Raw genomic sequence first — 16,950 nt, 5'->3', positions numbered from 1 at the left:
CAAATTTGGAAAACTCAGCAGTGGCTACAGGACTAGAAGAGGTTAGTTTTCATTCCAACCCCACAGAAAGGCAATGCCAAAGAATGCTCAAACTACTGCACAATTGTACTCATCTCTCACGCTAACAAAGTAATGCTCAAAATTCTCCAAGCCAGGCTTCAGCAGTACGTGAACTGTGAACTTCCAGATGTTCAAGCTGGATTTAGAAAAGGCAGAGGAACCAAAGATCAAATTGCCAACATTGGATCATAGAAAAAGCAAGAGAGTTCCAGAAAAATATCTACTTCTGCTTTATTGTGGAGAAGGCAATGGCACCCCACTCTGGTACTCTTGCCTGGGAAATCCCATGGACGGAGAAGACTGGTAGGCTGTAGTCCATGGGGTCACGAAGAGTTGGACACGACTGAGCAACTTCACTTTCACTTTTCACTTTCATGTACTGGAGAAGGAAATGGCAAACCACTCCAGTATTCTTGCCTGGAGAATCCCAGGTACAGAGGAGCCTGGTGGGCTGCGATCTTTGGGGTCGCACAGAGTCGGACATGACTGATGTGACTTAGTAGCAGCAGCTGCTTTATTGACTATGCTAAAGCCTTTGACTGGGTGGACCACAATAAACTGGAAAATTCTGAAAGAAATGGGAATACCAGACCACCTGACCTGCTTGTTGAGAAATCTGTATGCAGGTCAGGAAGCAACAGTTAGAACTGGACATGGAACAACAGACTGGTTCCAAATAGGGAAAGGAGTATGTCAAGTCTGTATATTGTCACCCTGCTTATTTAACTTATATGCAGAGTACATCATGAGAAACACTGGGCTGGATGACACCACCTTTATGGTAGAACGTGAAGAAGAACTAATGAGCCTCTTGATGAAAGTGAAAGGAGAGTGAAAAAGTTGGCTTAAAACTCAACATTCAAAAAACTAAGATAATGGCATCTGGTCCCATCTCTTCATCCCAAATAGATGGGGGAAAATTGGAAATATTGACAGATTTTATTTTCTTAGGCTCCAAAATCACTGCAAATGGTGACTGCAGCCATGAAATTAAAAGATGCTTGCTCCTTGGAAGGAGTGAAAGTGAAAGTCGCTCAGTCATGTCTGACTCTTTTCGACCCCATGGACTTAGGCCATGGAATTCTCCAGGCCAGAATACTGGAATGGGCAGCTATGACAAATCTAGATAGTATGTTAAAAATCAAGGATATCACGTTGCTGACAAGGGTCTGTCTAGTCAAAAGCTGTGCTTTTTCCAGTAGTTATGTACAGATGTGAGAGTGGCACCATAAAGATGGCCGAGTACTGAAGAATTGATGCTTTTGAATTGTGGTGTTGGAGAAGACTCTCTTGAGAGTCCCTTTGACAGCAAGGAGGTCAAACCAGTCAATCCTAAAGGAAATAAACCCTGAGTATTCACTGGAAGACCTGACGCTAAAGCTCCACTACTTCAGCCACCTGATGCAAGGAGCTGACTTCGTTGGAAAAGACCCTGATGCTGGGAGAGATTCAGGGCAGGAGAAGGGGACGACGAAGGGATGAGATGGATGGATGGCATTACCAGCTTAATTGTGGTGAGCAAACTCCAGGAGATAGTGAAGGACAGGGAATCCTGGCGTGCTGCAATCCATGGTGTTTCACAACTTAGCGACTGAACAACAACGGAATTACTCTTAGAATCAAATGAAACAGCTCTGACGTTAGCCTTCTGGGCCTTTTTTAAACAAACATGTAAGTAGACTTTTCTGAAAAGCCTACTTGATGTTTTTAATGTTAACATCTGATAGGTTTTTTCTTGTTATATTTAAGTTAATATCTTAACATTTTCTCAGTTTTTCTAATGTGAATATGGGTAGAGAACTGACATATAAAAGCTTTTTGGGAAGAGCATAAGGAGATCCTGAGACTTTGAAATTGGAGAAATTCTAACCTAGGGCATTATTATTGTCTTTAGTTAAAGGTAATTTACTGTTCAGAGAAGCTTGGTGGGCTACAGTCCATGGGGTTGCAGAGTTGGTGAGATTAATTCAGATCCACCCACAATAATTTTACTATCTTAAGATCAACTGATTAGTAACCTTAAGTACATCTTCAAGATCTCTTTTATCATGTAATATTAATGTAATCATGGGAGTAAGTTGTAGGGGTTGGGGGAAGTCATGAGGGCCGTCTTACAATTCTGCATATACACATAAAATGTTCCAACTTCATTAGGAATCAAGAATCTGTGTATTAATAACATACTGAGATATCAGTTTATACCTACTAGATTGTTAAACATTAGCAAATCTGATGTCTACTAGTGAACATCCAAAGCAGCAGCAATTCTTATTCACTGTTGGTGGGAGTGTAAATTGATGCTGTCACGTTAGAAGAAAATTCAGCATTACATTGTGAAGTTGAAGGTGTGTACTTGGTCACCCAGGGATTCTCCTGAGTTATACTTCTAGAGGAACTCAGACACTTGTAGTAGGAGACATGTACAAGAATGCTCACAGCAGTTTTGTTCTTAAAAACCAAAAAATTGGAAACAATTTAATGTCAATTGATAGGAAAATGATAAATGAATTACTCTCTAGTCACATAAAGATGAGTGAATTGCAACTACTAACAAAAACACCAATGAATCTTAGAAATATAACTGAAAAGGCAAATTATAGTTTAGCAAAATTTTTGTTTAAACCTTTTATTGAATTAGAATATACAAAAAAAATAGAATATGCATATGCAAAAGAATATATATGCTGGATGCATTTTCATAAAGTAAATAGATATTGTAATCGTTGTCCACATCAAGGAAGACTTTATTAGCAAGTACTATACAATTTTAGAAAGATCCCCTGGAGAAGGAACAGACAACCTGCTCAAGTATTCTTACCTGGAAAATTCCATGGACAGAGGAGGCAGGCAGACCACATACAGTCCATGGGGTCACAAGAGTCAGACATGACTTAGCAACTGAACAACAACAAAACAGCTAAAAATCAAAAACTAAATAATATTTTACCATAGATACCTACATTTGTGATAGAACTATTGTTTTTTAAAAAAAACTAAGAGGATCACAAACAGAAAATTTAGGTTAGTGCTTACTTCTGGGGATTGGAACCCACTCCAGTGTTCTTGCCTGGAGAATCCCATGGACAGAGAAGCCTGGTAGGCTGCAGTCCATGGGGTCGCACAGAGTCGGACATGAATGAAGCAATTTGGCAGCAGCAGCAGTGGGGATTGGGGTTCCAGAAATTCACAAAGAAGAAATATACTGGTGACACTGCTTTGTCATTTCTAGTTTTAAAGTTGAATGGTAGATTTATGGGTAAAGGAAAACACTTCGGTAATTCAAAATGTTCTGATACCCAATGGGTGGGTTTTCCATACCAGTCAGTTCCCGAGTTCTGTGTGGATACCAGGTGTGTGTCCTGCAGTTTAATTTATTCTGACACAGCTATCCAGAGTTAACGCAAACCCCAGAGATTAAGGGCCCAGACCACTAGACTGCTGAAGCTAATCACAGGTAATGCGTGTGACTGTCTCTCCTGACTAACTTGCCTAAGGTTTGGAGATACCACAATCCCTTCTTCAGGTTCTGTAATATGCTATAACAGCTCACAGAACTCAGGGAAGCACTTCACTGCTGTTAATGACTGGTTAATGTAAAGGGAACTATAAAGAACATGGATGTAGAGGATGAGGTCCAGAGGGTCCTGAGTGAAGTAGCTTCTTTCTGTCTTTGTGGAGTTTGCGATGCACCACCCTGTCAGCAAGTGGGTGCATTCTGAACCCCTTTGTTCAGGGTTTTATGGAGTTCCATTTCAGAGGCATGATTGATTAAATCATTGGACCTTGGAGATCAGCTCTCTTTCCTTCTCGTTCACTCTCCTGGGTAGTTGGGATGGGTGGCTCAAAGGTTTACTCCTCTAATGGCATGATTGGTTTCTCTGGGTACTGGCCCCCATTCTGAAGCTATTAGGGTCCATCTAGAGTTACCCATTAGCATAAACTCTGGTATGATCGAAAGGAGCTTGTTGTGAATAACAGAAAATCTTCTCACATCTATCACTCAGCGAATTTAAAGGATTTTAGGAGCTCTGCTGGGAACCAGGATAAAGACCAAATATCATTGTCTATATATGTTACATACATTTTATGTGTATTAATATTTCCAAAAAGATTATTATAAAGAAGGAGCTCTAAAAGGTATTTTTGATTGGAGAAAGTATTTCAGATAAAAGTACATGTGCAGAGGTACATGTGGTTTTTAGAATGAGTTAAAGATAAGGGGAAATAAGTCTGATGTAGAGTTCTAATAGTGTGAGTTAAAAGATAGGTTTTTACTATGTCATGGTGGATTCTAGGTGAAGATGCTATTCTGGAATAAAAATTACTTTGGTTAAGGCATGTTACATTTTTGGTGAGATACCTACCTAGGAAGTTATTTACACATAAAAATCAGAATTTGAAAAAGTCTAGCAAGTAAAAGGCAATAGATGAATGCTTTTTATAAAGTAAAGAATACATTTACAGTATAAAAACAATATTTGATTTTTGTGTCAAAAGAAATATGGAATAGTGAATGACATTCAAAGAATTTGGAGTTGTACCTCAGTTAAATACCTGCCCTGCTTTTTAATATGTGTGTGTTCTTGGGCAAGTGACAGAGAGTTTTCTATATAAATGAATACTTCTGTGGAAATGCATATATCTCCTGGTATTGTTGCAGAGGCTAAATAAAAATGTGAAAAGCACCAGACCTGGCACCTAATGTATGTTAAGTATTCAGTAAATCAAAAATATAAATAAATCAAACTATCACTTTAATAAAAAAAATATTAGGTACATTGAGTTTTTTTAATTGCTTAAATATTTTCTCATGCCTGACATTATACTTAAGTATTTTCTTTTTTCTGCTGATTATACCTTTTGTTTTCATTGCAGATCAATGTAAGAGTAACAACGATGGATGCCGAGCTGGAATTTGCCATTCAGCCCAATACAACTGGCAAACAGCTTTTTGACCAGGTATCATTCACTACATGAAGTATGCAATTTTGACACCATAGTGTGCATGCTATTGCATACTTTTTCTGTTTTTCTATACCTTTACTTAAAATGCTACAATGTAGCATTTGAAATTTTTCACAGTACTTGTTCAGATATTTTGAACAACTGTAGGGATAGTCTTTCTCATTCCTAGATTTGAGAGATGGGACTTTTAAAAAATAATTATTAGCAGGTGTTTATTAAACATCTGATATGAAAATCATTGTAATGAGGACTAAAAGGAATTCAGTGATATTCTCCATAGTCCATGAGTGGAATAGGTGTTGATCCTAGACAGAGGACATAAACAAGCAATGGGCTTGTGTACCCAATGCACAGAAAGTCAGACTCTTAACACCGAGAGTTTACAGTGGAATAAGGGTTTATTGTAAGGCACCAAGCAAGGGAGTGGGAGACAAGTCTCAGATCCAGTTCAACTTGGTCTTTGAGTTAGAGGTTTTTTACAGAAGGGAAAGAACAGAGAAGCTGGGGTTAATCATCATGTGATATTTCTGTGACATTTCTTAATTGTAGTTTTGGTTTGGTTAGTCAGGATATCTCTGGTTTTGTTACCTGAGGGTCTCTTAGCTTATCTCGCCCTGGAGAAGTAACCTGTGTGTTAATGATGATATATGATGATACAAGGGCAGTTTTACTACATTATTGATATTATCAACAATGGCAGCAGTTCTGGCCATCTGACTCTGGTTGATTAGTGTTCAGTTAGCACAGGATTAAGGTCAGAGGGGACAAGAATGGGAGTAAAGTTGGATAGAGAGATTAATCATAAACTCGGCAGGGGAACTTGGGTTTCAAGGAGATGGCAAGAGCAAAGGCATAAGCTATAAATAGGGCCGTGATAGCAGTTTGATGTCGTAGGCTTATAATATGCTAGCCTGGAGTTAGAACATGGATGTCATGTTAAAGAACTTGAACTATTGATTTTATCTTTTTTATCACTCTTGAGTGCACACTTGAGCCACCCTGGGGAGCTTTAAAGAGAAAAATAAAGCAGTGCCTGGAAACCACCTCTAGAGATTCTGTTTGATTGTCTGGGACCTACTCTAAACTATTAGTACTTTTATTGAGGCTCCCCAGGTAATGCTGTATATAATGATTTAAGTAGTCAAGTTTTATTGAGAAAAGGAGGAAAGAGATTGGTGACTAGGGGTCAAGTGTTTAAGAAGTGAATTGATTGCAGAAAGGAGGAGGTAGCTTTTACATGAACTTTTACAAGAACTTTTACATGAACTCAGGATCAGGAGAGCAGTAGTCTGTGGTCATGCTAACTATTGACCTTAGAAAATGGGAGAGTTCCTGGTATTACAGCAATGAATAACATACTAATTACCTACTGATCCTGAATAATGATGACATAAAAATTCAAAACTCCTGGGAAGTTGTTTCTTCCCTTGACTAGGTAATAAACTTAATCTACTAATTAGATAATTAATGAACTTGAACGGCCAGATAAAATCTTTTTGGAGATGAAAGGATTTTTTTTGTTGTGTGAGCAATTTTTTAAGGCAACATTGTAAGCAATTGCACGCAATTTAAATTATAGATATTTTACTTTTGTGAACTAATACTTTTGTTGATTCTTCTAGGTCTCATGTTTGTAAGTACATAAGCTGTCTTGAATAAAAATGTGGATGGAGTTAGCATTTACTGTACTCATAGCAAATTGAAATGTTATTTATAGTGAGCAAAATGTTTTGTGTTAGTCAAAAACAAATTAGCACATGGGCCTTTTTGGTATTGGATAGTGAGAAATAAAATATTTGTTTTTTTCCTAAGCAGAATTGCTTTAGTTTAGATACCAGGGAAAAGGAAACTACATGTTTTATGATGCAGTAATGTGTAGTAGTTGAAAAACCTGGGCTCTGGAACCACACTGCTAGAGGTAGAGTACCAGATGTTGCTGTTTGACTTCATACATATTACTTTCTTTGTCTCATTTTTCTCATTTATACAAATGAGGATGGTGGTAACATTATTCCTTCAGAAGGTTTTTGTCAGAATTGAGACTTCATGTAAACTGTGTATAACAGTGTTTGATACACAAACACACACACATACACACATTTCATATTGTAAGTGAAAAGATCTAAGTTAAAGAGCATTGCTATCTGTTACGGCCTTTCTCAGCAGTTACTTCTTGTAGTCCCTGTTCTGTATCTTGGCAACTTGAGCCCAAATTCCAGATCCAAATCTTGTGTTACCTTGGGTGAAGTTGAGTATATGGGTGAGCTGGCTGTCAGGTCAAGGTCAGTAGGTTCAGGGTCAGACCAGCAGGCCTAGGGGCAGGAGTTCTATCAGATGAATCCACCTGTAGCAAACCCTCACTTCTGATTAGGATGTCAGCTTGAAGCCATCTGCCATGTGGAGAGGCTCTGGTTGAGTTTGTGAGGTCCTTTGGTTTGCTACTTGCTGACTTGCTTCACTGGCCTCCTCTTCTAGCTTCTGCATGTGGGACTATAATAGTACTACCCCCAGGAATACTCAGCATCATCTGTTATAGTGCAAGAAAAAAATACTAAAATGTTTGTTTGTATTTTTATCTTGCTTTTAATTTTTTAGGATGGGATTTCTGATATATTAATGTGATAGCATATGTATAACTTATAAATAAATATACATATATTATAGTTATGTGCTAAATATACATATATTATAGTTATGTGCCCAAGTATGTTTTTACTTGTAGATGCATGATTTAAAGTTTCCTACAAGACTTTCAGAAATAGGGAAAGATGGAGCTTGTTAAAGGAATTTCCCAGCTGTGGTCTCTTACTTTTCTGGTGTGTGTTGTGACAGTCTGAATTTAAGAGGCTGTCCCTTGTGCTCCTCTGGCAGATCCCTTTTGTACTTAGCAGTGTTGTGACTCACAGAAAGCCTGGAGACAAAACTGAGGCTTGCTGCTTTGGTGCTGCTCTTGACATTTCTTGTTCCTGCCACTCTGAGCTGAAATGTTTTCTGTGGCTGTGTTGGGACAACCTATCTTTTGCCAAAGTTAAATTATCTGGGATCTCCTTTGTCCACGTTCAAGTTTTGGTTGTTTGGCATTGATCAGCTTTTGCTGTCACTGTGGATATTTATATACCATATCATTCAGACAATTCTCTCTCTTTTTTTTTAAAGTGGTAACCTTTCCTTGCACAGCTAAATTTTTTTTTCCCCACAGCTAAAATTTTTTTCTTATTTTTAATTTTTGTGTCATTTCAGTAAAATTTTTTCAAGAGGGAAAGTAAACTGAAGGGTTCCATTTACATCTTGAAACCAAAAGCCTGGCATGTTTTTAGATTTTTATTTTAAAAGAAATATTTGTTTTAAACCAAGAATGTTTACTAAAGAACTAATGTTGAATCTTTTTGTAAAGCTTTTAAAGTCCTAATAAACTCTCACCTCCCTCATTTTAAATTCAGATTTAAAAATATGCTTTTGTTGGCATAATCCTGAGTGTGAGTTAATAATCCTAGCTTACCACTTTCAGTTCAGTTCAGTTCAGTCCAGTCGCTCAGTCATGTCCGACTCTTTGCAACCCCATGAATCGCAGCACGCCAGGCCTCCCTGTCCATCACCAACTCCTGGAGTTCACTCAGACTCACGTATTCTTGAGTACCTACCACAAGCTAGTCATTCTTGGAAATGACATGAATATTAAGATGAATAAGGCAGTAAACTTTGTCCTTAGTTTTAAACAGCCAAGGAAGGTAAATAGATACTGTACTAATAATAATTATGATAAAATAAGTGTTTAAGCAGCAGTATAAATAAAGTACTGTGGAGTTATTAAGGACCAAGTGATTAATTTTGTCTAGATGATAGGAAAGCTTCATTCACAGAAGCATGTTAGTTGAGCTGGGCCTTGAGAAATACATTATTTAACAGGTGGTAAGAGTACAGGAGAAAAGCAAAGAAAAATAAAAGTACAGAAGAAACATTCTAGGGAGGGGAAGAAGCATGAGCAAAGGTATAGAAGGGTAAAATTTATGGCATGTTCCAAGAATGGTTTCTTGCTCAGTGAGAGTAGAACACGGAATATATGATGCTGAGTGAAGGTAGGTAGGAATGGAGGTGAAAGCAGCAGCTGGATAGCCTGAGGCATGGCAGTTACATGTCCTCAGAGAGTCTTATTACCAAATGATACTATTTGTTTGGGCTACTTGATAGTATAGTTTGGGTTGGGAGCAGTGATAAATTGAAATAGAAAAGTGGGATTAGGATAGCTCTGTATCTTTTCCCCAGATTCTTCTATCTGTTAGGGTCATGTTGGCAGATGAGAAGGAAAAGGGCATACAGAAGAGTGGATCAGATAAGATTGAAATGACATGAAATTTAATAAAACCTGAACTTAAATTTTTAGGAATATTCCTTTAATTAGTATGTTAAATTTAGGAAAGATCTTTACTATAGCAAAGGAGTAAACCTATAATTTCCATGTGGTTTTGTTCTTCCTTTGAAGTATAGTGCCTTCTGATTACAATGTGAGTGCTGAACTGAAATAAACTTTTTTTTTAAGGTGGTGAAAACAGTTGGTTTGCGTGAGGTCTGGTTTTTTGGGCTGCAGTACGTGGACAGCAAGGGCTATTCTACATGGCTTAAACTGAATAAGAAGGTAAAGTGTGTATGATAACATGTCTAGCTAATAATTAAGTTGCTTTGAAGTTAATTTTGATCATGTTAAATCAGTCAGACTGAGCCAGAAAAACTCAGAGTCTAACTGATTTTAAACCTCTTTTTATAGTTATCTCTGTGAATCATTAAAGGTGTCATGTCTTTTAATTTACTAAGGTACCATCTTAGTATCATCTTCAAAAAAAGAAATGTTCATTTTTTTCCTATTTGAAAACTCAGCAGTAAGAAATACTATAAGGTATTGCTAAGTATTTTGATCTTAATTTAAACATCTTCAGGATAAATTGCTCTGGAGAAATTTCAGTTAGGTTATTAATTAGGATCTGTGAGTTATCAGTCACATTCATAAGCATGGAATCTTTTTCTCACATTTATTATAGGTTTAAAATCTTAATAGATTTAGAATCTTATGTTTTATATCCTATTTTGTACCAAAAGAGGATATTATGTGACTATGGTCGGTTACTATGAACCTAAGATTTTTATTGACTATACTTGAAATTACTATTACAGGTGACACAGCAAGATGTTAAAAAAGAGAATCCTTTGCAATTCAAATTTAGAGCTAAATTCTTTCCTGAAGATGTTTCTGAGGAGTTAATTCAAGAAATAACCCAGAGACTTTTTTTCTTGCAAGTTAAAGAAGCTATATTAAATGATGAGATATATTGTCCACCAGAAACTGCAGTTCTTTTGGCTTCCTATGCTGTCCAAGCCAAGTATGGAGATTATAATAAAGAGATTCATAAACCAGGCTACCTGGCTAATGATAGGCTTCTCCCCCAGCGGTAAGTGAAGCATGCTTTTATGCTATAGTCTCTGAAAAATCATGTTTTAGAAGTTTGTAAATGGTTGTGTTTTTTATTTTTTTAGATTTTTAAGTTGCCAGTTGGGTTAGAGTATACTTTTTAAAAGTTATGACCAAGAAGCTACATAGATTTATGTACTCTGTAATTACTTAAACATTTTGTCTCTTCTCATTCTCACAGATAAGCAGTAAGTGGAGGCAGTGATAATTTGGGCTTGAGGAGGCATGACTGTTGCTGCTTATTAGTAAAAATTCTCATGCAGGTAGACCATTGCTTAATAAGTGTTTTTGAAAATAATAAGTTCCAGGCTACATTTCCTCCATAGAATTAAAATTAAATTTCTGACATTCCAAAAGACTTTTTAAACCTGGTTATTGGACTCTTGGTCTAGTGCTCTGTTCTCATCTGCAGCATACTACTGCCTGTTCTGAACTCGGGTCTGTTCCCCAGATGCAGGAAAGCCAATCTACTGACACCTGTTTGTGGTAAAGGAAAGTACACCATTTATTGCAGGGTACCAAACAAGGGAGTGAGAGGCAAGTCTCAGATCCACTCCCACCTGATCTTTGAGTTAGGTGCTTATTAAAGGGAAAGAACAAAGAGGCTAGAATTAATCATTGTTTTGTGACAGCTTGGGAGTCAGAAGTCTGTGGTTTAAGATTCTCTGGCTAGGTGGCCCATGACTTGGGGGTCTGCCAAGTAACCTGAGTTTGTACATTAATGCTGATATCTATAATAGCAGTTTTAGTATGGTAACGTTAATAGTGATATTGACAACAGCAGCTTTAGTCATCTGGCTGTTGGTTGATTAGTGTTCAGTTAGCACAGGATTGAAGTCAGAGGGGACAAGGAAAGGCAAAAAAGCTTTGCATATAGAGATTAATAAAAAACCCAGTAAGAGAATTTGGTTTAGGCAGACTTGGTTTCAGTATAACAGTTATTTTAAAGTAGCATGCTGCAGGAAAGCATCATTAGCAGGCCTTGATTTTAAATGCTGATTCTACCCTTTGCTAATTATGTGGCCTCAGGTATATAACCTACACTCTCTGAGCCTTAATGTCTCACTCTGCACAATGAGGGTAACAGTTTTGCTCTGTCAGCCTTATGTTTATAATTACAGTTCATGAACTGTGTGCTTTACAGTTTTAATTGTAAAGTGTGATACAACTGTTAGTTGGTAGTATTATTTATAAAATTTAGAAATTACATCAAATATTACTTTTAAACATTTCAGTTCTTAATGGTAGTAGTATATATGACTCTGATATTAGAATGTAGATAGGGATTTTTCTTTAGAATCCAGAGAAATTATTACTATTTGCACAGATTCCTGAATTTTAAAATTTCTATTTAAAGGCAAAACTGCATATTATTAACCTAAAATTTAAGTTCTCTATTACTTCCTCATAATATTTAAGCTCTTAAGTGTAATTTCTTTTTTGTAGGTACTAAATGTGAAGAAATCAAAACTACTTTATGTCTACTTTTATTATTAAATTCCTTTGGTTGTAGCATTAACAATTTTGGTTAGTAAATTATATTCTGTTGCCGTATGCTTTATAGGTACCATTAAGTACAGTAGGTTTAGTAATTGATCATTAAATGTTATGTACTGTTCTGCTCTTTAATATTATAACAGTAATAGTTATAATAGTATATAGTATTCACTGAAAGAATCAGGAGTATGAGATGCTTGTTAGTCTGTTTATAATTATTGGTCCAACCCAAAATTCAGTGTCTCGGATTTTTTAAGCATTGAATTGAGTAATTGATTACTAGTGTAGTAGAATGGTGATGGCACACCACTCCAGTACTCTTGCCTGGAAAATCCCATGGACGGAGGAACCTGGTAGGCTGCAGTCCATGGGGTCGCTGGGGGTTGGACACGACTGAGCGACTTCACTTTCACTTTTCACTTTCATGCATTGGAGAAGGAAATGGCAACCCACTCCAGTGTTCTTGCCTGGAGAATCCCAGGGACGGGGAAGCCTGGTGGGCTGCTGTCTATGGGGTCGCACAGAGTCGGACACGACTGAAGTGACTTAGCAGCAGCAGCAGAATTGCATTTCAGACGTGTTTTTTTTTTTTTTTTAATTATTTATTTTTTTTAAACTTTCTGTTTTGTATCAGAGTATAGCAGGTTAACAATATAGTGATAGTTTCAAGTGAACAAAGAAGGGATTCAGCCATACATATACATGTATCCATTCTCCCCAAACTCCCCTCCCATCCAGGCTGCCATGCTACATTGAGCAGAGAATCCCTGTACTATACAGTAGGTTCTTGTTGGTTATCCATTTAAATATAGCAGTGTATACATGTCCATGCCAAACTCCCTAACTGTCCCTTCCTCCCAGCAATCATAAGTTTGTTCTCTAGGTCTATGAGACCTAGAGAAACCCAATCTATTTAGGAAGAAGAAAGATAGCACGTGCTGCTCAAGATTTGGTTTTTAACTTTGAAGGTCCAGTCAGGTGTCCTTCAAGTTGTTAGTCTCAGGAGGATTCATTCAGGTTATCTAAGTTTAAAAGAAATCCATAATGTCAGAATATTAAGCTTTTAGTTTAGAATGGAGGATATACTTTTTAGTCATTGATTTTATTCCATGTATGAAAGTGAAAGTTGCTCAGTCATGTCTGACTCTTTGCGACCCCATGGACTCTCCATGTAATTCTCCAGACCAGAATACTGGAGTGGGTATCCTATCCCTTCTCCAGCAGATCTTCCCGACCTAGGGATCAAACCGGGGTCTCCTGCATTTTAGGTGGATTTTTACCAACTGAGCTGTGAGGGAAGCCAGATTCCATGTATAGTATATAACACACTTTTATCACTTAAGTGCCTGGGGGAAAGTTAGTAATCAGGTTATTTGGTGAACCTAAATCAAATACCTTAATTTAATGATTTTGATGGATATTTATAATCCTTGTATTGAAAAACCCAGATAAACAATCTGGTCTCCCACAGTAGAGTTTAGCAGTCTGCTGATAGGAATAGTCAGTCCCACCAGATACTATCCCTCTCTTTTGAAAAGAGCTAGATACGCATGTTTTTCCGTACCAGGTTTCTGACTTGGGTATCTGGGTGGTTTGCAATAGCTTTTCAAGGTGAGAAGGAACCCATTTCAGAGAAGGAAAATGTCAGTTTTGAACCTGTTGACATCTCCAGTGTAAGAGCAGTTTTAGTAGAGTGTTGGGGGTTGAAGCCAGATTGTGGTAGAGTGGGGGCAGTGATGTGAGGTGCAGCAATAAAGGACAGTAAATACAAACAGTTCCCGAAAGAAATTTGGCTGTGATAAAAAAACTAAGAGGAGGGAAGCATGGGTTTAAAGTGTTCTTTAAAAGATGGAAGATAATTGATTCCTTTATTCACTCTACAAATTTTTGCCTCTTCTGTTTTGGCACTGGGCTTAATTGGTGAGGAACATGGATGTGATTGTTGCGTGCTTCACGCAAATAAGTATACTGCCGTGCCTCTCTTTTTTGTGCTTTGTTTTATTGTGTACTGTAGGTACTGTGTTTTTAACAAATTGAAGGTTTGTGGCAGCTAGCATCAAGCAAGTCTGTTAGCACTATTTTTTTCCAACAGCTTTAGCTCACTTCATGTATCTCTATCAGGTTGAGGCTTCTTGCAATATTTCAAACCCTCCAGTAGCAAAATGATTATGACATTCTGAAGGCTCAGATGGTGGTTACCCTTTTTTTTTTTTTTTAAACAATAAAGTATTTTTAAGTTTTAGTATATACATTGTTTCTATGGAGAGAATGCTGTTGCACACTTCATACAGTATAGTACAACCATAACCTCTGTATGCACTAGAAAACTGAAAATTTTGTGTAACTTGCTTTGTTGAGGTGGTCTGAAAATGAACCGAAAATGTCTCTGAGATGTGCGTGTATCTGGTAATATAGATAGGCAGGGATGATAAATGATGAAGTGAGAAAATATTTCCTGAGAAAATAGACAAATAAGTCATGTAAAGGGATTTCCAGGTGGCACAATGGTAAAGAATATCCACCTGCTAATGCAGAAGACACAAGAGACATAGGTTCCACCCCTGGGTCAGGAAGATCCCCTGGAGAAGGAAATGGCAACCCACTCCTGTTTTCTTGCCTGGGAAATCCCATGGACAGAGGAGCCTGGGGGGCTACAGTCATGGGATCGCAGACTGGGATATGTCTTAGCATGTGTGCATGCACATACATGCACAAGTCGTTTAAATCAAATAGATTTAAAGCCAAGGTGAAACATTAGCCTTATCATGAAGAAAAGACTCCTTTTTTTCTGGACAGAAGATTTAGCTTCCCCACCCACCCCTCAGTAATTGTTTTTTTTTTTTTCTTTAAAGTTTTTTTTCAAGTTTTTTATTTTAATTTTTGGCTGTGCTGAGTCTTCCTTACTGTGCACAGGCTTTCTCTAGTTGTGGCACGTGGGGGCTACTCTCCAGGTGTGGTGCCTGGGTTTCTTATCGAGGTGGCTTCTCTTGTTGCAGAGGATGGGCTCCAGGGCATGTGGACTCAGTAGTTGCAGGCTCTAGAGTCATTTAGAGTCAGTTTTTTGGCAGGGGTGAGATTTAATAACCACTTTATTCCATGCACTAGGGACTCTGGAAGGGACTGGGGCTGGGCTGAGATCAGAGAAGGTACAATCCTAGAGGAAGGAGGGCAAAGAGAAGGACAGAAACCAGGGAAATATGTATTATATAGATGCTCTAATTTTATAGACCACATCTCACCCGCATGTGACCACTGCCCTTCCCAGCACCTCTTCACCCAGATGCTGGGTCACCCTCAGGCTAGAGTCTCTTCCCCAGCCCCCACCCACCCCCCAAAGCTCAGGGCCAAGGTCTCCAGAAAGCTCATGGCGGGGCCCTGGGGCCCTGTCTTGTCTTTGAGGCCTGAGACGCCAGCGGCAGCAGTCTGGTGAGGGGACCTGGCTCTCCGGAATGCCCGGCTATGGGGGCAGGGTCCAGCCCACACGCAATATGGCCGGGTTGAGGAGGCCTTAGTGCACCGGGTGCGGTGGTGAGCGCTGGACCAGGCGCTGGGGGTGCCGAGTCCAGCAGGAGGCACGGTGCTTGGGGCCTTGACCAACGAGTTTCGGCCAGGGCAGCCTGGGGCGCAGAGAACTCTGCAGCGCAGGGGAGAGCTGGGTGCTGGTGGCCGGCGGCCAGGATGGCGGTGTGCGCAAAGGCCCCCAGGCAAAGCAGGCACTTGGCGGAATCCGGACAAGTGGCCCCTGACTAGCGCCTCAGCTTCCTGGACTGGGGACAGGGAACCCTGGGGGCTCTACCCGGCTTCCACTGCCTCAGATAGCCCACAGCGAGCTCCACTAGGGCTCAGTAGTTGTGGCCCACCGGCTTAGTTGGCCTCACACATGTAGGATCTTCTCCGCCCAAGAATCAAACCTGTGTCCCCTGCTTTGACAGGGGGAATCTTAACCACTGGACAGTGAGGGAAGTTCTCTTTTTTTTAATTTAATTTTTATTTTATATTGGGATATTTGATTTACAGTGTGTTACTTTCAGTGTACAGCAGAGTGGTTCAGTTATACATAAAATATGTCTATTCTTTTCCATATTCTTTTCCAAAGTGGGAATTTTTAGATACCTGCAAACCAGTTATGCAGATTAATAATACATTATATAAAATGGAAATGAAGGAGATTTGAGATGCTTAATATAAAAAACCAGAACATAAATCTTCAGATCAGTTCAGTTGCTCAGTCGTGTCTGACTTTTTGTGACCCCATGAATCACATCATGCCAGGCCTCCCTGTCCATCACCAACTCTCAGAGTTCACTCAAACTCATGTCCATCGAGTCGGTGGTGCCATCCAGCCATCTCTTCCTCTGTCGTCCCCTTCTCCTCCTGCCCCCAATCCCTCCCAGCATCAGAGTCTTTTCCAGTGAGTCAACTCTTCGCATGAGGTGACCAAAGTATTGGGAGTTTCAGCTTCAGTATCAGTCCTGCCAGGACTGATCTCCTTTAGGATGGACTGGTTGGATGTCCTTGCAGTCCAAGGGACTCTCAAGAGTCTTCTCCAACACCACAGTTCAAAAGCATCAATTCTTCGGCGCTCAGCTTTCTTCACAGTCCAAAAACAATACCCAGTTGTGGATGTGACTGGTGATAGAAGCAAGGTCCGATACTGTAAAGAGCAATATTGCATAGAAACTGGAATGTCAGGTCCATGAATCAAGGCAAATTGGAAGTGGTCAAACAGGAGACGGCAAGAGTAAATGTCGACATTCTAGAAATCAGCAAACTAAAATGGACTGGAATGGGTGAACTTAACTCAGCTGACCATTATATCTACCACTGTGGGCAGAAATCCCTCAGAAGAAATGGAGTAGCCATCATGGTCAACAAGAGAGTCCAAAATGCAGTACTTGGATGCAGTCTCAAAAACGACAGAATGATCTCTGTTTGTTTCCAAGGCAAACCATTCAATATCACAGTGA

The 16,950-nt window shown here is 39.0% G+C and overlaps 1 protein-coding gene across 3 annotated transcripts in view; it reads left to right on the top strand.

Annotated features, from left to right (window-relative positions):
* The window catches only part of RDX (radixin), a 106,898-nt gene that overhangs the window by 19,204 nt on the left and 70,744 nt on the right, over positions 1-16,950 (top strand). For 2 of the 3 annotated variants that reach the window (XM_024975260.2, NM_001075749.1), the window contains 3 exon segments: positions 4,936-5,019; positions 9,563-9,658; positions 10,192-10,466. In XM_024975260.2, the coding sequence (XP_024831028.1) occupies positions 4,936-5,019; positions 9,563-9,658; positions 10,192-10,466 (455 nt within the window). 3 annotated transcript variants of the gene reach the window in all.

Source organism: Bos taurus, chromosome 15 (assembly GCF_002263795.3).
Source record: "Bos taurus isolate L1 Dominette 01449 registration number 42190680 breed Hereford chromosome 15, ARS-UCD2.0, whole genome shotgun sequence".
In the NCBI taxonomy this organism is placed as follows: Eukaryota; Metazoa; Chordata; class Mammalia; order Artiodactyla; family Bovidae; genus Bos; species Bos taurus.
The sequence above is the reverse complement of the archived record's forward strand: the minus strand, read 5'-3'. Positions and strand labels throughout refer to the sequence as shown.